This window comes from Corella eumyota, chromosome 6 (genome assembly GCF_963082875.1).
Source record: "Corella eumyota chromosome 6, kaCorEumy4.1, whole genome shotgun sequence".
Classification (NCBI taxonomy): Eukaryota; Metazoa; Chordata; class Ascidiacea; order Phlebobranchia; family Corellidae; genus Corella; species Corella eumyota.
The window spans coordinates 1,808,363-1,830,003 of record NC_137495.1 but is presented as its reverse complement, the minus strand read 5'-3'; the positions used below and the strand labels follow the sequence as shown (position 1 = coordinate 1,830,003).

The following is a 21,641-nucleotide window of genomic DNA, read 5'->3' as shown; positions in this document are numbered from 1 at the left end:
AACTTATATACTTTCATTATTAAAGTTACCACAATTCAAGACGCTGGAGCTAATATCACGTTCTACAACACAACTTTACTCAACTGGAATGATTCTCAAGCAGCTTGTTTAAGAGACACCGGGGGTAAACTTGTTGAGATTCGGTCCCAACAACGTCAAGATAAAATTAACGAGTTTCTAGAGGAATGGAAACAGTTTGTTGACTCTAGTATATTTGCTAGTCCTTGGAATGTTGGTTATTGGGCAGGTGGAAAGACAAATAAAAATACAAACACTTACTACTGGAATGGTGTTCCATACAATCGAGCAAACAGTTATAATAACTGGCGCCCAGGTGAACCTAATGACTCCCCACCCTCTTACTTACAAGTTTATCCAATAACAAACTTTCCTCTATCCAATAACAAACTTTCAAGTAATCAAGAAGGGGGTTTGGGTAAATGGATTGATAATGGAAAGAATCAAGAAATGTATTACATTTGTCAAGGTAATTTTTCAACTTTTTAAATGTATATACATAAAAACGTTTTCTTAAACTAGCAAAATTAAATAAGTAGTGTATTTATTTTTTTAAATATATAAATTTTTTTAGCATCTTGCAGTAATTCGGAGATTTGTTTAAATGGTGGAACTTGTTCTGTTGTTGATGGAATCCCAATCTGTTCATGTCCAGTTTTCTATTCAGGAAATCGATGTGAAAGTAAAATAAACTTAATAACTAATATTTTTGCTAAAGTATGTTATTTTATACACTTAATATACATATTTTTGATTAATAAGCATGTTTGTTTTGTATGAAATGCCAATAAAAATTTTATTCGTAGAAATTTGCGAAAATGTTTATGTTTGTTTAAATGGGGGAGTTTGTACACTTGATAGCGGTGGTAAACCCTTCTGTAATTGTCTAGAATTATTTACTGGTGATCAATGTCAATTTTGTAAGTTTAAACATTTTAATTTTTAAATTAAATTAATTTTTATTCATAAGTTTTATCAATAATAATTTTAAGAATGATTGAATACTTTTGTTTTTTTAATTGTTGGGTATTAAAAACCCAATATATACAATCATTTTTTATTTTTTAATTAGTGAAGTCGTCTTTTTCACCAACTGACCCAGTTTTTGCAAACACGTTTACACTAACTTGCCAAGTAAAAGGTCTCCCATTACCAATAATTTCTTGGTCAATTTCAACTGGCAATGAAACTCAAAAAATAAGAGGGGAAAATGGTTCTCTATTTATGATTACAACTTTAAATATTGGAAATGAAGTGACAAGTAACTTAACTGTAGTGGGTGGTGGTCGTTGTTTGGGTTCTAGAAATATTTATTGTGTTGGCACCAATGGAGTAGCAAGCAGTTTACCCCATACTTTTAACATTAACCAAGGTTGGTTAGGCTTTAAAATTTATTTTTTATTTATTGTTTTTAATGTAAGAAGGCTTACTTAACATACCAATTTTGGATAGCTTTATCACTCTGTCACATTTATGCAACAAATATTATAGTTGCAAATTTAAAACAACTTAAATAATATTGAGCTCGGTTTTTAGTTTGGTATGTGACTCTTCAACAAAGTTACTTTATGTTTTCCAAAAATTTTGATTTAAAAAATGCTGATGATGCTTCCTCAACCTGCTCAGAAAATGGTGGAAATCTTGCCACCATTTTAAATTCTAAATTACAGACTTCTCTTGAAAAATCTGCAGAATTTTGGGTAACTGATAGAGGTGAGTATTTAGATTGTTACAAGTAGTGTTGTACGAAAATTAATTTAAATGGTATATAAATATATAGGCTATATTAAAGAATGATATTAGTTAACTTTTTTTATGAAAACTATTTTTACATAAATATTTAATAAACCTTTTGTAATATTTAAGCATGGATAGGGTTAAGATGGAAAAATAGTGAGACATTGTGGCCAAATAATCAGGTTCTAACTTACACAAATTGGAATCGGGATTTACCATCAAGTTCATATTCTTGTGTGATTATAAGTAGATTAACAGATTGGAGATGGAGGGTTAAAACTTGTTCTAACGCTGCTCAATATATTTGTCAATATCCATGTAAGTATTATTAAACCCACTTTAAAAAAGTGGGTTAAAATTTAATTAGGTTTCATAATAAAAAATTTAAATTACTAATGTATTAAACTATTAACTTTAAAAAAAATTGGGAATTACTTTGTTAATTATTTTGTTTTCTTTAAATAAGATGAAAATCAACCCTCGATATTAAGTTTGACAACTCCAGACTGTGTTGGATTTGGTTTCACAAGTTTAACTGTCCAATGGTCACCCTCACCCACTTTGGTTGATGTTGTTCACAGAATTCAACTTTCAAACTCAACTTACTCTACATTCACTGATGTAACTCCCAACAAACTGAATGTTTTGACCCAGTTCCAACAACTTGGCACCAATAAGACTTATAATATTAAGGTACAGCATTTAGTTAATAATAACTGGAAATCACTGTGTGAGGCCTAAGGTTTAATTCCTACTGCTTTAACTTTAAAGATTATCCGATTGAAGCTATAACATTGACTTTTAATATACTAGGTTAATGATAATTAAAAACTTAGCTGGAGTAATAATATCAGAGGCACCTTTACTTAGCCAAACTAGAACATAGTTTATTTATTTTAATAGTCATAATTATTTTAATTTTTATGCACTTTACAGATTTCAGTGTCACCAAATGAATGTACAAAAAGTCTTTCTGTTACCAATACAATAAGAACACCTGAATATCAACAAGAAAAAGTTGACAACGCTGAAGTTAGTTTAATAAATGAAACTTGTTTGGTGACATGGTCCTGGTCTGATAATGATTTTCCTCCTGACTACTTTGTGGTGAGATTTAAAAATTGTTAAAGCTAAAACTTTGTTATTCTAACTCATATAACTTAACAGATTAAAGTTACAAAATCACCAGTTTCAACATCTTTGAACAATGTTGAAATTGTGACATCAACAATTAGGAGTGAGGGTTTTATTCAAAATGTAACATCAACAGCTCGATCATTCACCTTTCCTGCTCTCCCCAATCGTCGCCACAATATTTCAGTTTATCCTCAAACTTGTTTAGAAGTTGGAAACCCTGTTTTTGCTCTCGGAAGATGTGAGCTACTTCCATCAGCACCTAGTGGTAAGTTTAATCAATGTTTGTTAACTTTATGATGAACCAAAAAATAAAAATATTAATTAAAAATATATTTTAGTTGCACCAAGCCAGCCTGTAGTGGAAACTGATGATTTAAATGAAAACACAATTAATGTCCAACTTTCTGCAGTTAATGAAGTGAATGGACCGATTAGGTATAAAATGTATTTGTAATTTTTTATTTATTTATTAGGTATTTAATACACTTTTTTTAAGGTAGTGTAATCGATTTGGGCTTCTTAAAAAAAGATTGTACTTTTTTTTCTATAGTTGTTACATGGTAGTGGTAAGATGTAAATGTGAAGAGAATTCAATGAAATTGAATGAAAATCTTTCTCTGGATGATATTTTAACAGCAACAATTTTAACTAACAATGAAAACCAAGCCTATTTTGCTCTTGTATTGAAAAGGTACAAGTTAATATTCTTTCCAAAAGCAATATGATTTAATAAAAATAATATTGTAAACTCAATTTTTTTAGAGCTCTGACATTCTGATATCATGATAATTCTAATTTATATATATATATTTTTTTTGAATATATATCTTTATCATCGATGTGGGAAGGTCAAATGCGTGAACTACACTTAGAGTAACATCAGTTACTCTGACCTATTCTTGAGTTGCCTGTAGCAGTTTGGGATATTATAGATTATAATTGCCTCATAATTATGCCGCTGATTAAGTATTGGCTCAGCAGGAGTTTATACTGTTTATAGCACCTTAATTAAGGGTGCTACAGCATGACAGCAGTGGGGATTGAACCCACGACCTCATGTGGTGTAGCGAGTGTCTTAACACTACTCTGTTGCCTGTAAATTGATGTATCAGTGTTGATTCTAATTTATATTTAAATGTATCAGTGTTAAAGACAAACAAACAATCACACTGGGAGATGAAAGAATTACAACTTGTGATATTACTAAACACACAAGTAAAAGATCCATCGCAAATCCAAGGAATTCTGTGTTTGTTGCTGACAACAGAAAACTTATTGCAGTCAAAACATACAGGTGTGTGCTCACAAACTGTCTTAATTAGTGGAAAATACCCCAAAAACATCAGTTTTTAATAGGTTTTAATATTTTTGTAATACTTTCTAGCATGTTTGTTATTGTGACAACTCCTTTACAAAATGGATCAATATCTGTTCTGCAAAGCCAAGCTACCCAATTTACTAAAAAAGGTTTGTTAGAGCTGTGTAAATTTTTTTATGATTCATTATGCTTTATCATTTTATCTTTGTAGCCTTCACACCAAAGTTAACTAATGTTGGTTTAATTGTTGGAATTGTTTTTGGAGTAATTTTTTTGATCATTCTTACCACAATTCTTGTCTTCTTGTACAAAAGGTAAACCAACATACCCAGTATAAAAACCTAAATTTTTAATGAAAATATTTTTTAAAGACGCAAAACTCTAAAGAAGAATACCGTTGATCAATCTTCTGCACCTGGAGGTACTGGGTTCAATTCCAATGAAACACAATATGCAAATATTAATCAAAATGTTTCTATGAAACAAGTAGAAAAGACTGATGGAGATTATGAAGGTAAATTATGTGGATTTATATAATTTGTTTTAAACTACATAAACGTTTTTAAAGTTTAATTTTGTGTTTTAGAAATATCAACATGCAACAAAACCTATGAAAATTTGGCAGTAAAATAAAAATTGGACGTAAAGTTGGTCTCCAGGTGAATAACGATTTACAACAAAATTCCATACATTATTGCAAATCTTATTTTTATTTCTCTTAGTGCAATTTTATTAACAACTTTTTAATATTATACTTGCACTTAAAATGTGGTTTACGTTTGGCAATAAAACAAAGGGTGTGTGTAGCCTAAACTTTCAATTAAGTAAAGGAACTGCCAGAATGTATATTCATAAACAAAGAAGCAGTAATGTAATTATGTATAGGCTAAGGAAAAAATAAGCTTACTTTATCTGTAAATAGTTTTATAGCAGGAAATTTATTTTTTTTATATTTTAAGTTTATTATAGGCAGGTGAATATCAGTTTTATAACCAATACAGTAACATCCGTTTTAATAAGTAAGAATAAAGGAATGGAAGCACCAAAACCCTTAATTATGTAAAGGAACTGTCAAAAAGTTATATCCGGGATTAATAGTCAGAACAGAGGAGCAAGTAATATTATTATGCATAGGCTAAGGAAGTAATAAGCTTAATTGTTTCTATAACAGGAATTTATTTGTTATATTTTAAGTTTATTAAAGACAATTAAAAAACAATTTTTGTTTTATTAAGTAAGAGTAGAAGATATTAGCACCAAAACCCTTAATTATGTGAAGAAAATGTCAAAATGTATATTTGTAGTTGATATCAAGAACAGAGGAGCAAGTAATGTTATTATGTATAGGCTAAGGGAATAATAAGCTTAATTGTTTCTATGGCAGGAATTTTGTTGTTACACTTTAAGTTTTTTTAAAGACAAGCGCTGTTTTGTTAATTTATTAAATTAATAAATATGTTTGTTTTTAAATTAATCGGGTTGTGTTTGGTGATTTTATTTCTGTGCAAAACTAGCGAAGTTGTCTCACAAGGTATTTTCATTTCTTATTTTAAAATTCATACTTACCCTAACATTCTATTAGAAAAGGCTCTGAATTTCTAAAAAATAATTGATGTTATAAAATTCTATGTAAATATTTTGTAGCTACCACTATCCAGGATGGTGGAGCTAATATCACGTTCTACAACACAACTTTACTCAACTGGAATGATTCTCAAGCAGCTTGTTTAAGAGACACCGGGGGTAAACTTGTTGAGATTCGGTCCCAACAACGTCAAGATAAAATTAACGAGTTTCTAGAGGAATGGAAACAGTTTGTTGACTCTAGTATATTTGCTAGTCCTTGGAATGTTGGTTATTGGGCAGGTGGAAAGACAAATAAAAATACAAACACTTACTACTGGAATGGTGTTCCATACAATCGAGCAAACAGTTATAATAACTGGCGCCCAGGTGAACCTAATGACTCCCCACCCTCTTACTTACAAGTTTATCCAATAACAAACTTTCCTCTATCCAATAACAAACTTTCAAGTAATCAAGAAGGGGGTTTGGGTAAATGGATTGATAATGGAAAGAATCAAGAAATGTATTACATTTGTCAAGGTAATTTTTCAACTTTTTAAATGTATATACATAAAAACGTTTTCTTAAACTAGCAAAATTAAATAAGTAGTGTATTTATTTTTTTAAATATATAAATTTTTTTAGCATCTTGCAGTAATTCGGAGATTTGTTTAAATGGTGGAACTTGTTCTGTTGTTGATGGAATCCCAATCTGTTCATGTCCAGTTTTCTATTCAGGAAATCGATGTGAAAGTAAAATAAACTTAATAACTAATATTTTTGCTAAAGTATGTTATTTTATACACTTAATATACATATTTTTGATTAATAAGCATGTTTGTTTTGTATGAAATGCCAATAAAAATTTTATTCGTAGAAATTTGCGAAAATGTTTATGTTTGTTTAAATGGGGGAGTTTGTACACTTGATAGCGGTGGTAAACCCTTCTGTAATTGTCTAGAATTATTTACTGGTGATCAATGTCAATTTTGTAAGTTTAAACATTTTAATTTTTAAATTAAATTAATTTTTATTCATAAGTTTTATCAATAATAATTTTAAGAATGATTGAATACTTTTGTTTTTTTAATTGTTGGGTATTAAAAACCCAATATATACAATCATTTTTTATTTTTTAATTAGTGAAGTCGTCTTTTTCACCAACTGACCCAGTTTTTGCAAACACGTTTACACTAACTTGCCAAGTAAAAGGTCTCCCATTACCAATAATTTCTTGGTCAATTTCAACTGGCAATGAAACTCAAAAAATAAGAGGGGAAAATGGTTCTCTATTTATGATTACAACTTTAAATATTGGAAATGAAGTGACAAGTAACTTAACTGTAGTGGGTGGTGGTCGTTGTTTGGGTTCTAGAAATATTTATTGTGTTGGCACCAATGGAGTAGCAAGCAGTTTACCCCATACTTTTAACATTAACCAAGGTTGGTTAGGCTTTAAAATTTATTTTTTATTTATTGTTTTTAATGTAAGAAGGCTTACTTAACATACCAATTTTGGATAGCTTTATCACTCTGTCACATTTATGCAACAAATATTATAGTTGCAAATTTAAAACAACTTAAATAATATTGAGCTCGGTTTTTAGTTTGGTATGTGACTCTTCAACAAAGTTACTTTATGTTTTCCAAAAATTTTGATTTAAAAAATGCTGATGATGCTTCCTCAACCTGCTCAGAAAATGGTGGAAATCTTGCCACCATTTTAAATTCTAAATTACAGACTTCTCTTGAAAAATCTGCAGAATTTTGGGTAACTGATAGAGGTGAGTATTTAGATTGTTACAAGTAGTGTTGTACGAAAATTAATTTAAATGGTATATAAATATATAGGCTATATTAAAGAATGATATTAGTTAACTTTTTTTATGAAAACTATTTTTACATAAATATTTAATAAACCTTTTGTAATATTTAAGCATGGATAGGGTTAAGATGGAAAAATAGTGAGACATTGTGGCCAAATAATCAGGTTCTAACTTACACAAATTGGAATCGGGATTTACCATCAAGTTCATATTCTTGTGTGATTATAAGTAGATTAACAGATTGGAGATGGAGGGTTAAAACTTGTTCTAACGCTGCTCAATATATTTGTCAATATCCATGTAAGTATTATTAAACCCACTTTAAAAAAGTGGGTTAAAATTTAATTAGGTTTCATAATAAAAAATTTAAATTACTAATGTATTAAACTATTAACTTTAAAAAAAATTGGGAATTACTTTGTTAATTATTTTGTTTTCTTTAAATAAGATGAAAATCAACCCTCGATATTAAGTTTGACAACTCCAGACTGTGTTGGATTTGGTTTCACAAGTTTAACTGTCCAATGGTCACCCTCACCCACTTTGGTTGATGTTGTTCACAGAATTCAACTTTCAAACTCAACTTACTCTACATTCACTGATGTAACTCCCAACAAACTGAATGTTTTGACCCAGTTCCAACAACTTGGCACCAATAAGACTTATAATATTAAGGTACAGCATTTAGTTAATAATAACTGGAAATCACTGTGTGAGGCCTAAGGTTTAATTCCTACTGCTTTAACTTTAAAGATTATCCGATTGAAGCTATAACATTGACTTTTAATATACTAGGTTAATGATAATTAAAAACTTAGCTGGAGTAATAATATCAGAGGCACCTTTACTTAGCCAAACTAGAACATAGTTTATTTATTTTAATAGTCATAATTATTTTAATTTTTATGCACTTTACAGATTTCAGTGTCACCAAATGAATGTACAAAAAGTCTTTCTGTTACCAATACAATAAGAACACCTGAATATCAACAAGAAAAAGTTGACAACGCTGAAGTTAGTTTAATAAATGAAACTTGTTTGGTGACATGGTCCTGGTCTGATAATGATTTTCCTCCTGACTACTTTGTGGTGAGATTTAAAAATTGTTAAAGCTAAAACTTTGTTATTCTAACTCATATAACTTAACAGATTAAAGTTACAAAATCACCAGTTTCAACATCTTTGAACAATGTTGAAATTGTGACATCAACAATTAGGAGTGAGGGTTTTATTCAAAATGTAACATCAACAGCTCGATCATTCACCTTTCCTGCTCTCCCCAATCGTCGCCACAATATTTCAGTTTATCCTCAAACTTGTTTAGAAGTTGGAAACCCTGTTTTTGCTCTCGGAAGATGTGAGCTACTTCCATCAGCACCTAGTGGTAAGTTTAATCAATGTTTGTTAACTTTATGATGAACCAAAAAATAAAAATATTAATTAAAAATATATTTTAGTTGCACCAAGCCAGCCTGTAGTGGAAACTGATGATTTAAATGAAAACACAATTAATGTCCAACTTTCTGCAGTTAATGAAGTGAATGGACCGATTAGGTATAAAATGTATTTGTAATTTTTTATTTATTTATTAGGTATTTAATACACTTTTTTTAAGGTAGTGTAATCGATTTGGGCTTCTTAAAAAAAGATTGTACTTTTTTTTCTATAGTTGTTACATGGTAGTGGTAAGATGTAAATGTGAAGAGAATTCAATGAAATTGAATGAAAATCTTTCTCTGGATGATATTTTAACAGCAACAATTTTAACTAACAATGAAAACCAAGCCTATTTTGCTCTTGTATTGAAAAGGTACAAGTTAATATTCTTTCCAAAAGCAATATGATTTAATAAAAATAATATTGTAAACTCAATTTTTTTAGAGCTCTGACATTCTGATATCATGATAATTCTAATTTATATATATATATTTTTTTTGAATATATATCTTTATCATCGATGTGGGAAGGTCAAATGCGTGAACTACACTTAGAGTAACATCAGTTACTCTGACCTATTCTTGAGTTGCCTGTAGCAGTTTGGGATATTATAGATTATAATTGCCTCATAATTATGCCGCTGATTAAGTATTGGCTCAGCAGGAGTTTATACTGTTTATAGCACCTTAATTAAGGGTGCTACAGCATGACAGCAGTGGGGATTGAACCCACGACCTCATGTGGTGTAGCGAGTGTCTTAACACTACTCTGTTGCCTGTAAATTGATGTATCAGTGTTGATTCTAATTTATATTTAAATGTATCAGTGTTAAAGACAAACAAACAATCACACTGGGAGATGAAAGAATTACAACTTGTGATATTACTAAACACACAAGTAAAAGATCCATCGCAAATCCAAGGAATTCTGTGTTTGTTGCTGACAACAGAAAACTTATTGCAGTCAAAACATACAGGTGTGTGCTCACAAACTGTCTTAATTAGTGGAAAATACCCCAAAAACATCAGTTTTTAATAGGTTTTAATATTTTTGTAATACTTTCTAGCATGTTTGTTATTGTGACAACTCCTTTACAAAATGGATCAATATCTGTTCTGCAAAGCCAAGCTACCCAATTTACTAAAAAAGGTTTGTTAGAGCTGTGTAAATTTTTTTATGATTCATTATGCTTTATCATTTTATCTTTGTAGCCTTCACACCAAAGTTAACTAATGTTGGTTTAATTGTTGGAATTGTTTTTGGAGTAATTTTTTTGATCATTCTTACCACAATTCTTGTCTTCTTGTACAAAAGGTAAACCAACATACCCAGTATAAAAACCTAAATTTTTAATGAAAATATTTTTTAAAGACGCAAAACTCTAAAGAAGAATACCGTTGATCAATCTTCTGCACCTGGAGGTACTGGGTTCAATTCCAATGAAACACAATATGCAAATATTAATCAAAATGTTTCTATGAAACAAGTAGAAAAGACTGATGGAGATTATGAAGGTAAATTATGTGGATTTATATAATTTGTTTTAAACTACATAAACGTTTTTAAAGTTTAATTTTGTGTTTTAGAAATATCAACATGCAACAAAACCTATGAAAATTTGGCAGTAAAATAAAAATTGGACGTAAAGTTGGTCTCCAGGTGAATAACGATTTACAACAAAATTCCATACATTATTGCAAATCTTATTTTTATTTCTCTTAGTGCAATTTTATTAACAACTTTTTAATATTATACTTGCACTTAAAATGTGGTTTACGTTTGGCAATAAAACAAAGGGTGTGTGTAGCCTAAACTTTCAATTAAGTAAAGGAACTGCCAGAATGTATATTCATAAACAAAGAAGCAGTAATGTAATTATGTATAGGCTAAGGAAAAAATAAGCTTACTTTATCTGTAAATAGTTTTATAGCAGGAAATTTATTTTTTTTATATTTTAAGTTTATTATAGGCAGGTGAATATCAGTTTTATAACCAATACAGTAACATCCGTTTTAATAAGTAAGAATAAAGGAATGGAAGCACCAAAACCCTTAATTATGTAAAGGAACTGTCAAAAAGTTATATCCGGGATTAATAGTCAGAACAGAGGAGCAAGTAATATTATTATGCATAGGCTAAGGAAGTAATAAGCTTAATTGTTTCTATAACAGGAATTTATTTGTTATATTTTAAGTTTATTAAAGACAATTAAAAAACAATTTTTGTTTTATTAAGTAAGAGTAGAAGATATTAGCACCAAAACCCTTAATTATGTGAAGAAAATGTCAAAATGTATATTTGTAGTTGATATCAAGAACAGAGGAGCAAGTAATGTTATTATGTATAGGCTAAGGGAATAATAAGCTTAATTGTTTCTATGGCAGGAATTTTGTTGTTACACTTTAAGTTTTTTTAAAGACAAGCGCTGTTTTGTTAATTTATTAAATTAATAAATATGTTTGTTTTTAAATTAATCGGGTTGTGTTTGGTGATTTTATTTCTGTGCAAAACTAGCGAAGTTGTCTCACAAGGTATTTTCATTTCTTATTTTAAAATTCATACTTACCCTAACATTCTATTAGAAAAGGCTCTGAATTTCTAAAAAATAATTGATGTTATAAAATTCTATGTAAATATTTTGTAGCTACCACTATCCAGGATGGTGGAGCTAATATCACGTTCTACAACACAACTTTACTCAACTGGAATGATTCTCAAGCAGCTTGTTTAAGAGACACCGGGGGTAAACTTGTTGAGATTCGGTCCCAACAACGTCAAGATAAAATTAACGAGTTTCTAGAGGAATGGAAACAGTTTGTTGACTCTAGTATATTTGCTAGTCCTTGGAATGTTGGTTATTGGGCAGGTGGAAAGACAAATAAAAATACAAACACTTACTACTGGAATGGTGTTCCATACAATCGAGCAAACAGTTATAATAACTGGCGCCCAGGTGAACCTAATGACTCCCCACCCTCTTACTTACAAGTTTATCCAATAACAAACTTTCCTCTATCCAATAACAAACTTTCAAGTAATCAAGAAGGGGGTTTGGGTAAATGGATTGATAATGGAAAGAATCAAGAAATGTATTACATTTGTCAAGGTAATTTTTCAACTTTTTAAATGTATATACATAAAAACGTTTTCTTAAACTAGCAAAATTAAATAAGTAGTGTATTTATTTTTTTAAATATATAAATTTTTTTAGCATCTTGCAGTAATTCGGAGATTTGTTTAAATGGTGGAACTTGTTCTGTTGTTGATGGAATCCCAATCTGTTCATGTCCAGTTTTCTATTCAGGAAATCGATGTGAAAGTAAAATAAACTTAATAACTAATATTTTTGCTAAAGTATGTTATTTTATACACTTAATATACATATTTTTGATTAATAAGCATGTTTGTTTTGTATGAAATGCCAATAAAAATTTTATTCGTAGAAATTTGCGAAAATGTTTATGTTTGTTTAAATGGGGGAGTTTGTACACTTGATAGCGGTGGTAAACCCTTCTGTAATTGTCTAGAATTATTTACTGGTGATCAATGTCAATTTTGTAAGTTTAAACATTTTAATTTTTAAATTAAATTAATTTTTATTCATAAGTTTTATCAATAATAATTTTAAGAATGATTGAATACTTTTGTTTTTTTAATTGTTGGGTATTAAAAACCCAATATATACAATCATTTTTTATTTTTTAATTAGTGAAGTCGTCTTTTTCACCAACTGACCCAGTTTTTGCAAACACGTTTACACTAACTTGCCAAGTAAAAGGTCTCCCATTACCAATAATTTCTTGGTCAATTTCAACTGGCAATGAAACTCAAAAAATAAGAGGGGAAAATGGTTCTCTATTTATGATTACAACTTTAAATATTGGAAATGAAGTGACAAGTAACTTAACTGTAGTGGGTGGTGGTCGTTGTTTGGGTTCTAGAAATATTTATTGTGTTGGCACCAATGGAGTAGCAAGCAGTTTACCCCATACTTTTAACATTAACCAAGGTTGGTTAGGCTTTAAAATTTATTTTTTATTTATTGTTTTTAATGTAAGAAGGCTTACTTAACATACCAATTTTGGATAGCTTTATCACTCTGTCACATTTATGCAACAAATATTATAGTTGCAAATTTAAAACAACTTAAATAATATTGAGCTCGGTTTTTAGTTTGGTATGTGACTCTTCAACAAAGTTACTTTATGTTTTCCAAAAATTTTGATTTAAAAAATGCTGATGATGCTTCCTCAACCTGCTCAGAAAATGGTGGAAATCTTGCCACCATTTTAAATTCTAAATTACAGACTTCTCTTGAAAAATCTGCAGAATTTTGGGTAACTGATAGAGGTGAGTATTTAGATTGTTACAAGTAGTGTTGTACGAAAATTAATTTAAATGGTATATAAATATATAGGCTATATTAAAGAATGATATTAGTTAACTTTTTTTATGAAAACTATTTTTACATAAATATTTAATAAACCTTTTGTAATATTTAAGCATGGATAGGGTTAAGATGGAAAAATAGTGAGACATTGTGGCCAAATAATCAGGTTCTAACTTACACAAATTGGAATCGGGATTTACCATCAAGTTCATATTCTTGTGTGATTATAAGTAGATTAACAGATTGGAGATGGAGGGTTAAAACTTGTTCTAACGCTGCTCAATATATTTGTCAATATCCATGTAAGTATTATTAAACCCACTTTAAAAAAGTGGGTTAAAATTTAATTAGGTTTCATAATAAAAAATTTAAATTACTAATGTATTAAACTATTAACTTTAAAAAAAATTGGGAATTACTTTGTTAATTATTTTGTTTTCTTTAAATAAGATGAAAATCAACCCTCGATATTAAGTTTGACAACTCCAGACTGTGTTGGATTTGGTTTCACAAGTTTAACTGTCCAATGGTCACCCTCACCCACTTTGGTTGATGTTGTTCACAGAATTCAACTTTCAAACTCAACTTACTCTACATTCACTGATGTAACTCCCAACAAACTGAATGTTTTGACCCAGTTCCAACAACTTGGCACCAATAAGACTTATAATATTAAGGTACAGCATTTAGTTAATAATAACTGGAAATCACTGTGTGAGGCCTAAGGTTTAATTCCTACTGCTTTAACTTTAAAGATTATCCGATTGAAGCTATAACATTGACTTTTAATATACTAGGTTAATGATAATTAAAAACTTAGCTGGAGTAATAATATCAGAGGCACCTTTACTTAGCCAAACTAGAACATAGTTTATTTATTTTAATAGTCATAATTATTTTAATTTTTATGCACTTTACAGATTTCAGTGTCACCAAATGAATGTACAAAAAGTCTTTCTGTTACCAATACAATAAGAACACCTGAATATCAACAAGAAAAAGTTGACAACGCTGAAGTTAGTTTAATAAATGAAACTTGTTTGGTGACATGGTCCTGGTCTGATAATGATTTTCCTCCTGACTACTTTGTGGTGAGATTTAAAAATTGTTAAAGCTAAAACTTTGTTATTCTAACTCATATAACTTAACAGATTAAAGTTACAAAATCACCAGTTTCAACATCTTTGAACAATGTTGAAATTGTGACATCAACAATTAGGAGTGAGGGTTTTATTCAAAATGTAACATCAACAGCTCGATCATTCACCTTTCCTGCTCTCCCCAATCGTCGCCACAATATTTCAGTTTATCCTCAAACTTGTTTAGAAGTTGGAAACCCTGTTTTTGCTCTCGGAAGATGTGAGCTACTTCCATCAGCACCTAGTGGTAAGTTTAATCAATGTTTGTTAACTTTATGATGAACCAAAAAATAAAAATATTAATTAAAAATATATTTTAGTTGCACCAAGCCAGCCTGTAGTGGAAACTGATGATTTAAATGAAAACACAATTAATGTCCAACTTTCTGCAGTTAATGAAGTGAATGGACCGATTAGGTATAAAATGTATTTGTAATTTTTTATTTATTTATTAGGTATTTAATACACTTTTTTTAAGGTAGTGTAATCGATTTGGGCTTCTTAAAAAAAGATTGTACTTTTTTTTCTATAGTTGTTACATGGTAGTGGTAAGATGTAAATGTGAAGAGAATTCAATGAAATTGAATGAAAATCTTTCTCTGGATGATATTTTAACAGCAACAATTTTAACTAACAATGAAAACCAAGCCTATTTTGCTCTTGTATTGAAAAGGTACAAGTTAATATTCTTTCCAAAAGCAATATGATTTAATAAAAATAATATTGTAAACTCAATTTTTTTAGAGCTCTGACATTCTGATATCATGATAATTCTAATTTATATATATATATTTTTTTTGAATATATATCTTTATCATCGATGTGGGAAGGTCAAATGCGTGAACTACACTTAGAGTAACATCAGTTACTCTGACCTATTCTTGAGTTGCCTGTAGCAGTTTGGGATATTATAGATTATAATTGCCTCATAATTATGCCGCTGATTAAGTATTGGCTCAGCAGGAGTTTATACTGTTTATAGCACCTTAATTAAGGGTGCTACAGCATGACAGCAGTGGGGATTGAACCCACGACCTCATGTGGTGTAGCGAGTGTCTTAACACTACTCTGTTGCCTGTAAATTGATGTATCAGTGTTGATTCTAATTTATATTTAAATGTATCAGTGTTAAAGACAAACAAACAATCACACTGGGAGATGAAAGAATTACAACTTGTGATATTACTAAACACACAAGTAAAAGATCCATCGCAAATCCAAGGAATTCTGTGTTTGTTGCTGACAACAGAAAACTTATTGCAGTCAAAACATACAGGTGTGTGCTCACAAACTGTCTTAATTAGTGGAAAATACCCCAAAAACATCAGTTTTTAATAGGTTTTAATATTTTTGTAATACTTTCTAGCATGTTTGTTATTGTGACAACTCCTTTACAAAATGGATCAATATCTGTTCTGCAAAGCCAAGCTACCCAATTTACTAAAAAAGGTTTGTTAGAGCTGTGTAAATTTTTTTATGATTCATTATGCTTTATCATTTTATCTTTGTAGCCTTCACACCAAAGTTAACTAATGTTGGTTTAATTGTTGGAATTGTTTTTGGAGTAATTTTTTTGATCATTCTTACCACAATTCTTGTCTTCTTGTACAAAAGGTAAACCAACATACCCAGTATAAAAACCTAAATTTTTAATGAAAATATTTTTTAAAGACGCAAAACTCTAAAGAAGAATACCGTTGATCAATCTTCTGCACCTGGAGGTACTGGGTTCAATTCCAATGAAACACAATATGCAAATATTAATCAAAATGTTTCTATGAAACAAGTAGAAAAGACTGATGGAGATTATGAAGGTAAATTATGTGGATTTATATAATTTGTTTTAAACTACATAAACGTTTTTAAAGTTTAATTTTGTGTTTTAGAAATATCAACATGCAACAAAACCTATGAAAATTTGGCAGTAAAATAAAAATTGGACGTAAAGTTGGTCTCCAGGTGAATAACGATTTACAACAAAATTCCATACATTATTGCAAATCTTATTTTTATTTCTCTTAGTGCAATTTTATTAACAACTTTTTAATATTATACTTGCACTTAAAATGTGGTTTACGTTTGGCAATAAAACAAAGGGTGTGTGTAGCCTAAACTTTCAATTAAGTAAAGGAACTGCCAGAATGTATATTCATAAACAAAGAAGCAGTAATGTAATTATGTATAGGCTAAGGAAAAAATAAGCTTACTTTATCTGTAAATAGTTTTATAGCAGGAAATTTATTTTTTTTATATTTTAAGTTTATTATAGGCAGGTGAATATCAGTTTTATAACCAATACAGTAACATCCGTTTTAATAAGTAAGAATAAAGGAATGGAAGCACCAAAACCCTTAATTATGTAAAGGAACTGTCAAAAAGTTATATCCGGGATTAATAGTCAGAACAGAGGAGCAAGTAATATTATTATGCATAGGCTAAGGAAGTAATAAGCTTAATTGTTTCTATAACAGGAATTTATTTGTTATATTTTAAGTTTATTAAAGACAATTAAAAAACAATTTTTGTTTTATTAAGTAAGAGTAGAAGATATTAGCACCAAAACCCTTAATTATGTGAAGAAAATGTCAAAATGTATATTTGTAGTTGATATCAAGAACAGAGGAGCAAGTAATGTTATTATGTATAGGCTAAGGGAATAATAAGCTTAATTGTTTCTATGGCAGGAATTTTGTTGTTACACTTTAAGTTTTTTTAAAGACAAGCGCTGTTTTGTTAATTTATTAAATTAATAAATATGTTTGTTTTTAAATTAATCGGGTTGTGTTTGGTGATTTTATTTCTGTGCAAAACTAGCGAAGTTGTCTCACAAGGTATTTTCATTTCTTATTTTAAAATTCATACTTACCCTAACATTCTATTAGAAAAGGCTCTGAATTTCTAAAAAATAATTGATGTTATAAAATTCTATGTAAATATTTTGTAGCTACCACTATCCAGGATGGTGGAGCTAATATCACGTTCTACAACACAACTTTACTCAACTGGAATGATTCTCAAGCAGCTTGTTTAAGAGACACCGGGGGTAAACTTGTTGAGATTCGGTCCCAACAACGTCAAGATAAAATTAACGAGTTTCTAGAGGAATGGAAACAGTTTGTTGACTCTAGTATATTTGCTAGTCCTTGGAATGTTGGTTATTGGGCAGGTGGAAAGACAAATAAAAATACAAACACTTACTACTGGAATGGTGTTCCATACAATCGAGCAAACAGTTATAATAACTGGCGCCCAGGTGAACCTAATGACTCCCCACCCTCTTACTTACAAGTTTATCCAATAACAAACTTTCCTCTATCCAATAACAAACTTTCAAGTAATCAAGAAGGGGGTTTGGGTAAATGGATTGATAATGGAAAGAATCAAGAAATGTATTACATTTGTCAAGGTAATTTTTCAACTTTTTAAATGTATATACATAAAAACGTTTTCTTAAACTAGCAAAATTAAATAAGTAGTGTATTTATTTTTTTAAATATATAAATTTTTTTAGCATCTTGCAGTAATTCGGAGATTTGTTTAAATGGTGGAACTTGTTCTGTTGTTGATGGAATCCCAATCTGTTCATGTCCAGTTTTCTATTCAGGAAATCGATGTGAAAGTAAAATAAACTTAATAACTAATATTTTTGCTAAAGTATGTTATTTTATACACTTAATATACATATTTTTGATTAATAAGCATGTTTGTTTTGTATGAAATGCCAATAAAAATTTTATTCGTAGAAATTTGCGAAAATGTTTATGTTTGTTTAAATGGGGGAGTTTGTACACTTGATAGCGGTGGTAAACCCTTCTGTAATTGTCTAGAATTATTTACTGGTGATCAATGTCAATTTTGTAAGTTTAAACATTTTAATTTTTAAATTAAATTAATTTTTATTCATAAGTTTTATCAATAATAATTTTAAGAATGATTGAATACTTTTGTTTTTTTAATTGTTGGGTATTAAAAACCCAATATATACAATCATTTTTTATTTTTTAATTAGTGAAGTCGTCTTTTTCACCAACTGACCCAGTTTTTGCAAACACGTTTACACTAACTTGCCAAGTAAAAGGTCTCCCATTACCAATAATTTCTTGGTCAATTTCAACTGGCAATGAAACTCAAAAAATAAGAGGGGAAAATGGTTCTCTATTTATGATTACAACTTTAAATATTGGAAATGAAGTGACAAGTAACTTAACTGTAGTGGGTGGTGGTCGTTGTTTGGGTTCTAGAAATATTTATTGTGTTGGCACCAATGGAGTAGCAAGCAGTTTACCCCATACTTTTAACATTAACCAAGGTTGGTTAGGCTTTAAAATTTATTTTTTATTTATTGTTTTTAATGTAAGAAGGCTTACTTAACATACCAATTTTGGATAGCTTTATCACTCTGTCACATTTATGCAACAAATATTATAGTTGCAAATTTAAAACAACTTAAATAATATTGAGCTCGGTTTTTAGTTTGGTATGTGACTCTTCAACAAAGTTACTTTATGTTTTCCAAAAATTTTGATTTAAAAAATGCTGATGATGCTTCCTCAACCTGCTCAGAAAATGGTGGAAATCTTGCCACCATTTTAAATTCTAAATTACAGACTTCTCTTGAAAAATCTGCAGAATTTTGGGTAACTGATAGAGGTGAGTATTTAGATTGTTACAAGTAGTGTTGTACGAAAATTAATTTAAATGGTATATAAATATATAGGCTATATTAAAGAATGATATTAGTTAACTTTTTTTATGAAAACTATTTTTACATAAATATTTAATAAACCTTTTGTAATATTTAAGCATGGATAGGGTTAAGATGGAAAAATAGTGAGACATTGTGGCCAAATAATCAGGTTCTAACTTACACAAATTGGAATCGGGATTTACCATCAAGTTCATATTCTTGTGTGATTATAAGTAGATTAACAGATTGGAGATGGAGGGTTAAAACTTGTTCTAACGCTGCTCAATATATTTGTCAATATCCATGTAAGTATTATTAAACCCACTTTAAAAAAGTGGGTTAAAATTTAATTAGGTTTCATAATAAAAAATTTAAATTACTAATGTATTAAACTATTAACTTTAAAAAAAATTGGGAATTACTTTGTTAATTATTTTGTTTTCTTTAAATAAGATGAAAATCAACCCTCGATATTAAGTTTGACAACTCCAGACTGTGTTGGATTTGGTTTCACAAGTTTAACTGTCCAATGGTCACCCTCACCCACTTTGGTTGATGTTGTTCACAGAATTCAACTTTCAAACTCAACTTACTCTACATTCACTGATGTAACTCCCAACAAACTGAATGTTTTGACCCAGTTCCAACAACTTGGCACCAATAAGACTTATAATATTAAGGTACAGCATTTAGTTAATAATAACTGGAAATCACTGTGTGAGGCCTAAGGTTTAATTCCTACTGCTTTAACTTTAAAGATTATCCGATTGAAGCTATAACATTGACTTTTAATATACTAGGTTAATGATAATTAAAAACTTAGCTGGAGTAATAATATCAGAGGCACCTTTACTTAGCCAAACTAGAACATAGTTTATTTATTTTAATAGTCATAATTATTTTAATTTTTATGCACTTTACAGATTTCAGTGTCACCAAATGAATGTACAAAAAGTCTTTCTGTTACCAATACAATAAGAACACCTGAATATCAACAAGAAAAAGTTGACAACGCTGAAGTTAGTTTAATAAATGAAACTTGTTTGGTGACATGGTCCTGGTCTGATAATGATTTTCCTCCTGACTACTTTGTGGTGAGATTTAAAAATTGTTAAAGCTAAAACTTTGTTATTCTAACTCATATAACTTAACAGATTAAAGTTACAAAATCACCAGTTTCAACATCTTTGAACAATGTTGAAATTGTGACATCAACAATTAGAAGTGAGGGTTTTATCCAAAATGTGACATCAACAGCTCGATCATTCACCTTTCCTGCTCTCCCCAATCGACACCACAACATTTCAGTTTATCCTCAAACTTGTTTAGGAGTTGGAAACCCTGTTTTTGCTCTCGGAAGATGTGAGCTACCTCCATCAGCACCTAGTGGTTAGTTTAATCAATGTTTTTTAACTTTATGATAAACCAAAAAATAAAAATATTAATTAAAAATATATTTTAGTTGCACCAAGCCAGCCTGTAGTGGAAACTGATAATTTAAATGAAAACACAATTAATGTTCAACTTACTTCAGTTAATGAATTGAATGGACCAATTAGGTTTGTAATATTTTTTTTTTAGTATATATCTTTATCCTCGATGTGGGAAAGTCGAATGCGCGACTTAAACATAGAGTAACATCAGTTACTCCGACCCAGTCTCGAGTAATACAGCATGAGGGCAGTGGGGGGTGAACCCATGACCTCATGTGTGGTGTAGCAAGTGTTCTTACCACTACATCACGCTGCCAGTTATTATTAACACGCTTTAAATAAAAATTGTTTAATAAAATTTTAGTAAGTCATAAGTGTATTCCCCTAAACAAGGTGCTACCCCATTTGTTTTTTTAATGTAGTAAAATATATTAACTTATTTTGTAAAATGTTTTACTTAATATTTTTCTATAGTTGTTACATGGTAGTGGTAAGATGTGAAAGTGAAGAGAATTCAATGAATTTGAATGAAAATATTTCTCTGGACGATATTTTAACAGCAACAACAGATTCAACTAACAATGAAAACCAAGCCTATTTTGCTCTTGTATTGAAAAGGTACAAGTTAAAATGCTTTCCCAAAGCAATACATTAAATAAAAATAATATTGTAAACTAAATTGAAAGCTCTGACATTCTAATAACATGATGTTGATTCTAATTTATATATTAAATATATCAGTGCTGAAGACACCCAAACAATCACTCTAGGAGATGAAAGAATTACAACTTGTGATATTACTAAACACACAAGTAAAAGATCCATCGCAAATCCAAGGAATTCTGTGTTTGTTGCAAACAACAAAAAACTTATTGCAGGCAAAACATACAGGTGTGTACTTATAAACTATGTCAACTAGTAAAAAATAACCCAAAAAAATTAGCTTTTAACCG

The 21,641-nt window shown here is 29.6% G+C and overlaps 3 protein-coding genes across 3 annotated transcripts; all 3 read left to right on the top strand.

Moving 5' to 3' along the window:
• Nucleotides 1-132: 132 nt before the first annotated feature.
• Nucleotides 133-4,932, top strand: LOC145755320 (uncharacterized). Its single transcript, XM_082571546.1, has 16 exons — nucleotides 133-487; nucleotides 593-700; nucleotides 825-938; nucleotides 1,091-1,390; nucleotides 1,555-1,731; nucleotides 1,885-2,073; nucleotides 2,222-2,448; nucleotides 2,692-2,862; nucleotides 2,923-3,157; nucleotides 3,231-3,327; nucleotides 3,443-3,583; nucleotides 4,037-4,186; nucleotides 4,277-4,359; nucleotides 4,422-4,524; nucleotides 4,582-4,724; nucleotides 4,797-4,932. Exons 1-16 carry the CDS (start codon nucleotides 469-471, stop codon nucleotides 4,841-4,843), a joined length of 2,304 nt encoding a protein of 767 aa, XP_082427672.1. The 5' UTR covers nucleotides 133-468; the 3' UTR covers nucleotides 4,844-4,932.
• A 560-nt stretch (nucleotides 4,933-5,492) lies between these two features.
• On the top strand, nucleotides 5,493-10,761 carry LOC145755327 (uncharacterized). The gene is made up of 17 exons (XM_082571553.1): nucleotides 5,493-5,538; nucleotides 5,855-6,316; nucleotides 6,422-6,529; nucleotides 6,654-6,767; nucleotides 6,920-7,219; nucleotides 7,384-7,560; nucleotides 7,714-7,902; nucleotides 8,051-8,277; nucleotides 8,521-8,691; nucleotides 8,752-8,986; nucleotides 9,060-9,156; nucleotides 9,272-9,412; nucleotides 9,866-10,015; nucleotides 10,106-10,188; nucleotides 10,251-10,353; nucleotides 10,411-10,553; nucleotides 10,626-10,761. Exons 1-17 carry the CDS (start codon nucleotides 5,493-5,495, stop codon nucleotides 10,670-10,672), a joined length of 2,793 nt encoding a protein of 930 aa, XP_082427679.1. The 3' UTR covers nucleotides 10,673-10,761.
• Nucleotides 10,762-11,321: 560 nt separating this feature from the next.
• LOC145755326 (uncharacterized) lies at nucleotides 11,322-16,590 on the top strand. Its single transcript, XM_082571552.1, has 17 exons — nucleotides 11,322-11,367; nucleotides 11,684-12,145; nucleotides 12,251-12,358; nucleotides 12,483-12,596; nucleotides 12,749-13,048; nucleotides 13,213-13,389; nucleotides 13,543-13,731; nucleotides 13,880-14,106; nucleotides 14,350-14,520; nucleotides 14,581-14,815; nucleotides 14,889-14,985; nucleotides 15,101-15,241; nucleotides 15,695-15,844; nucleotides 15,935-16,017; nucleotides 16,080-16,182; nucleotides 16,240-16,382; nucleotides 16,455-16,590. Exons 1-17 carry the CDS (start codon nucleotides 11,322-11,324, stop codon nucleotides 16,499-16,501), a joined length of 2,793 nt encoding a protein of 930 aa, XP_082427678.1. The 3' UTR covers nucleotides 16,502-16,590.
• Nucleotides 16,591-21,641: the final 5,051 nt, after the last annotated feature.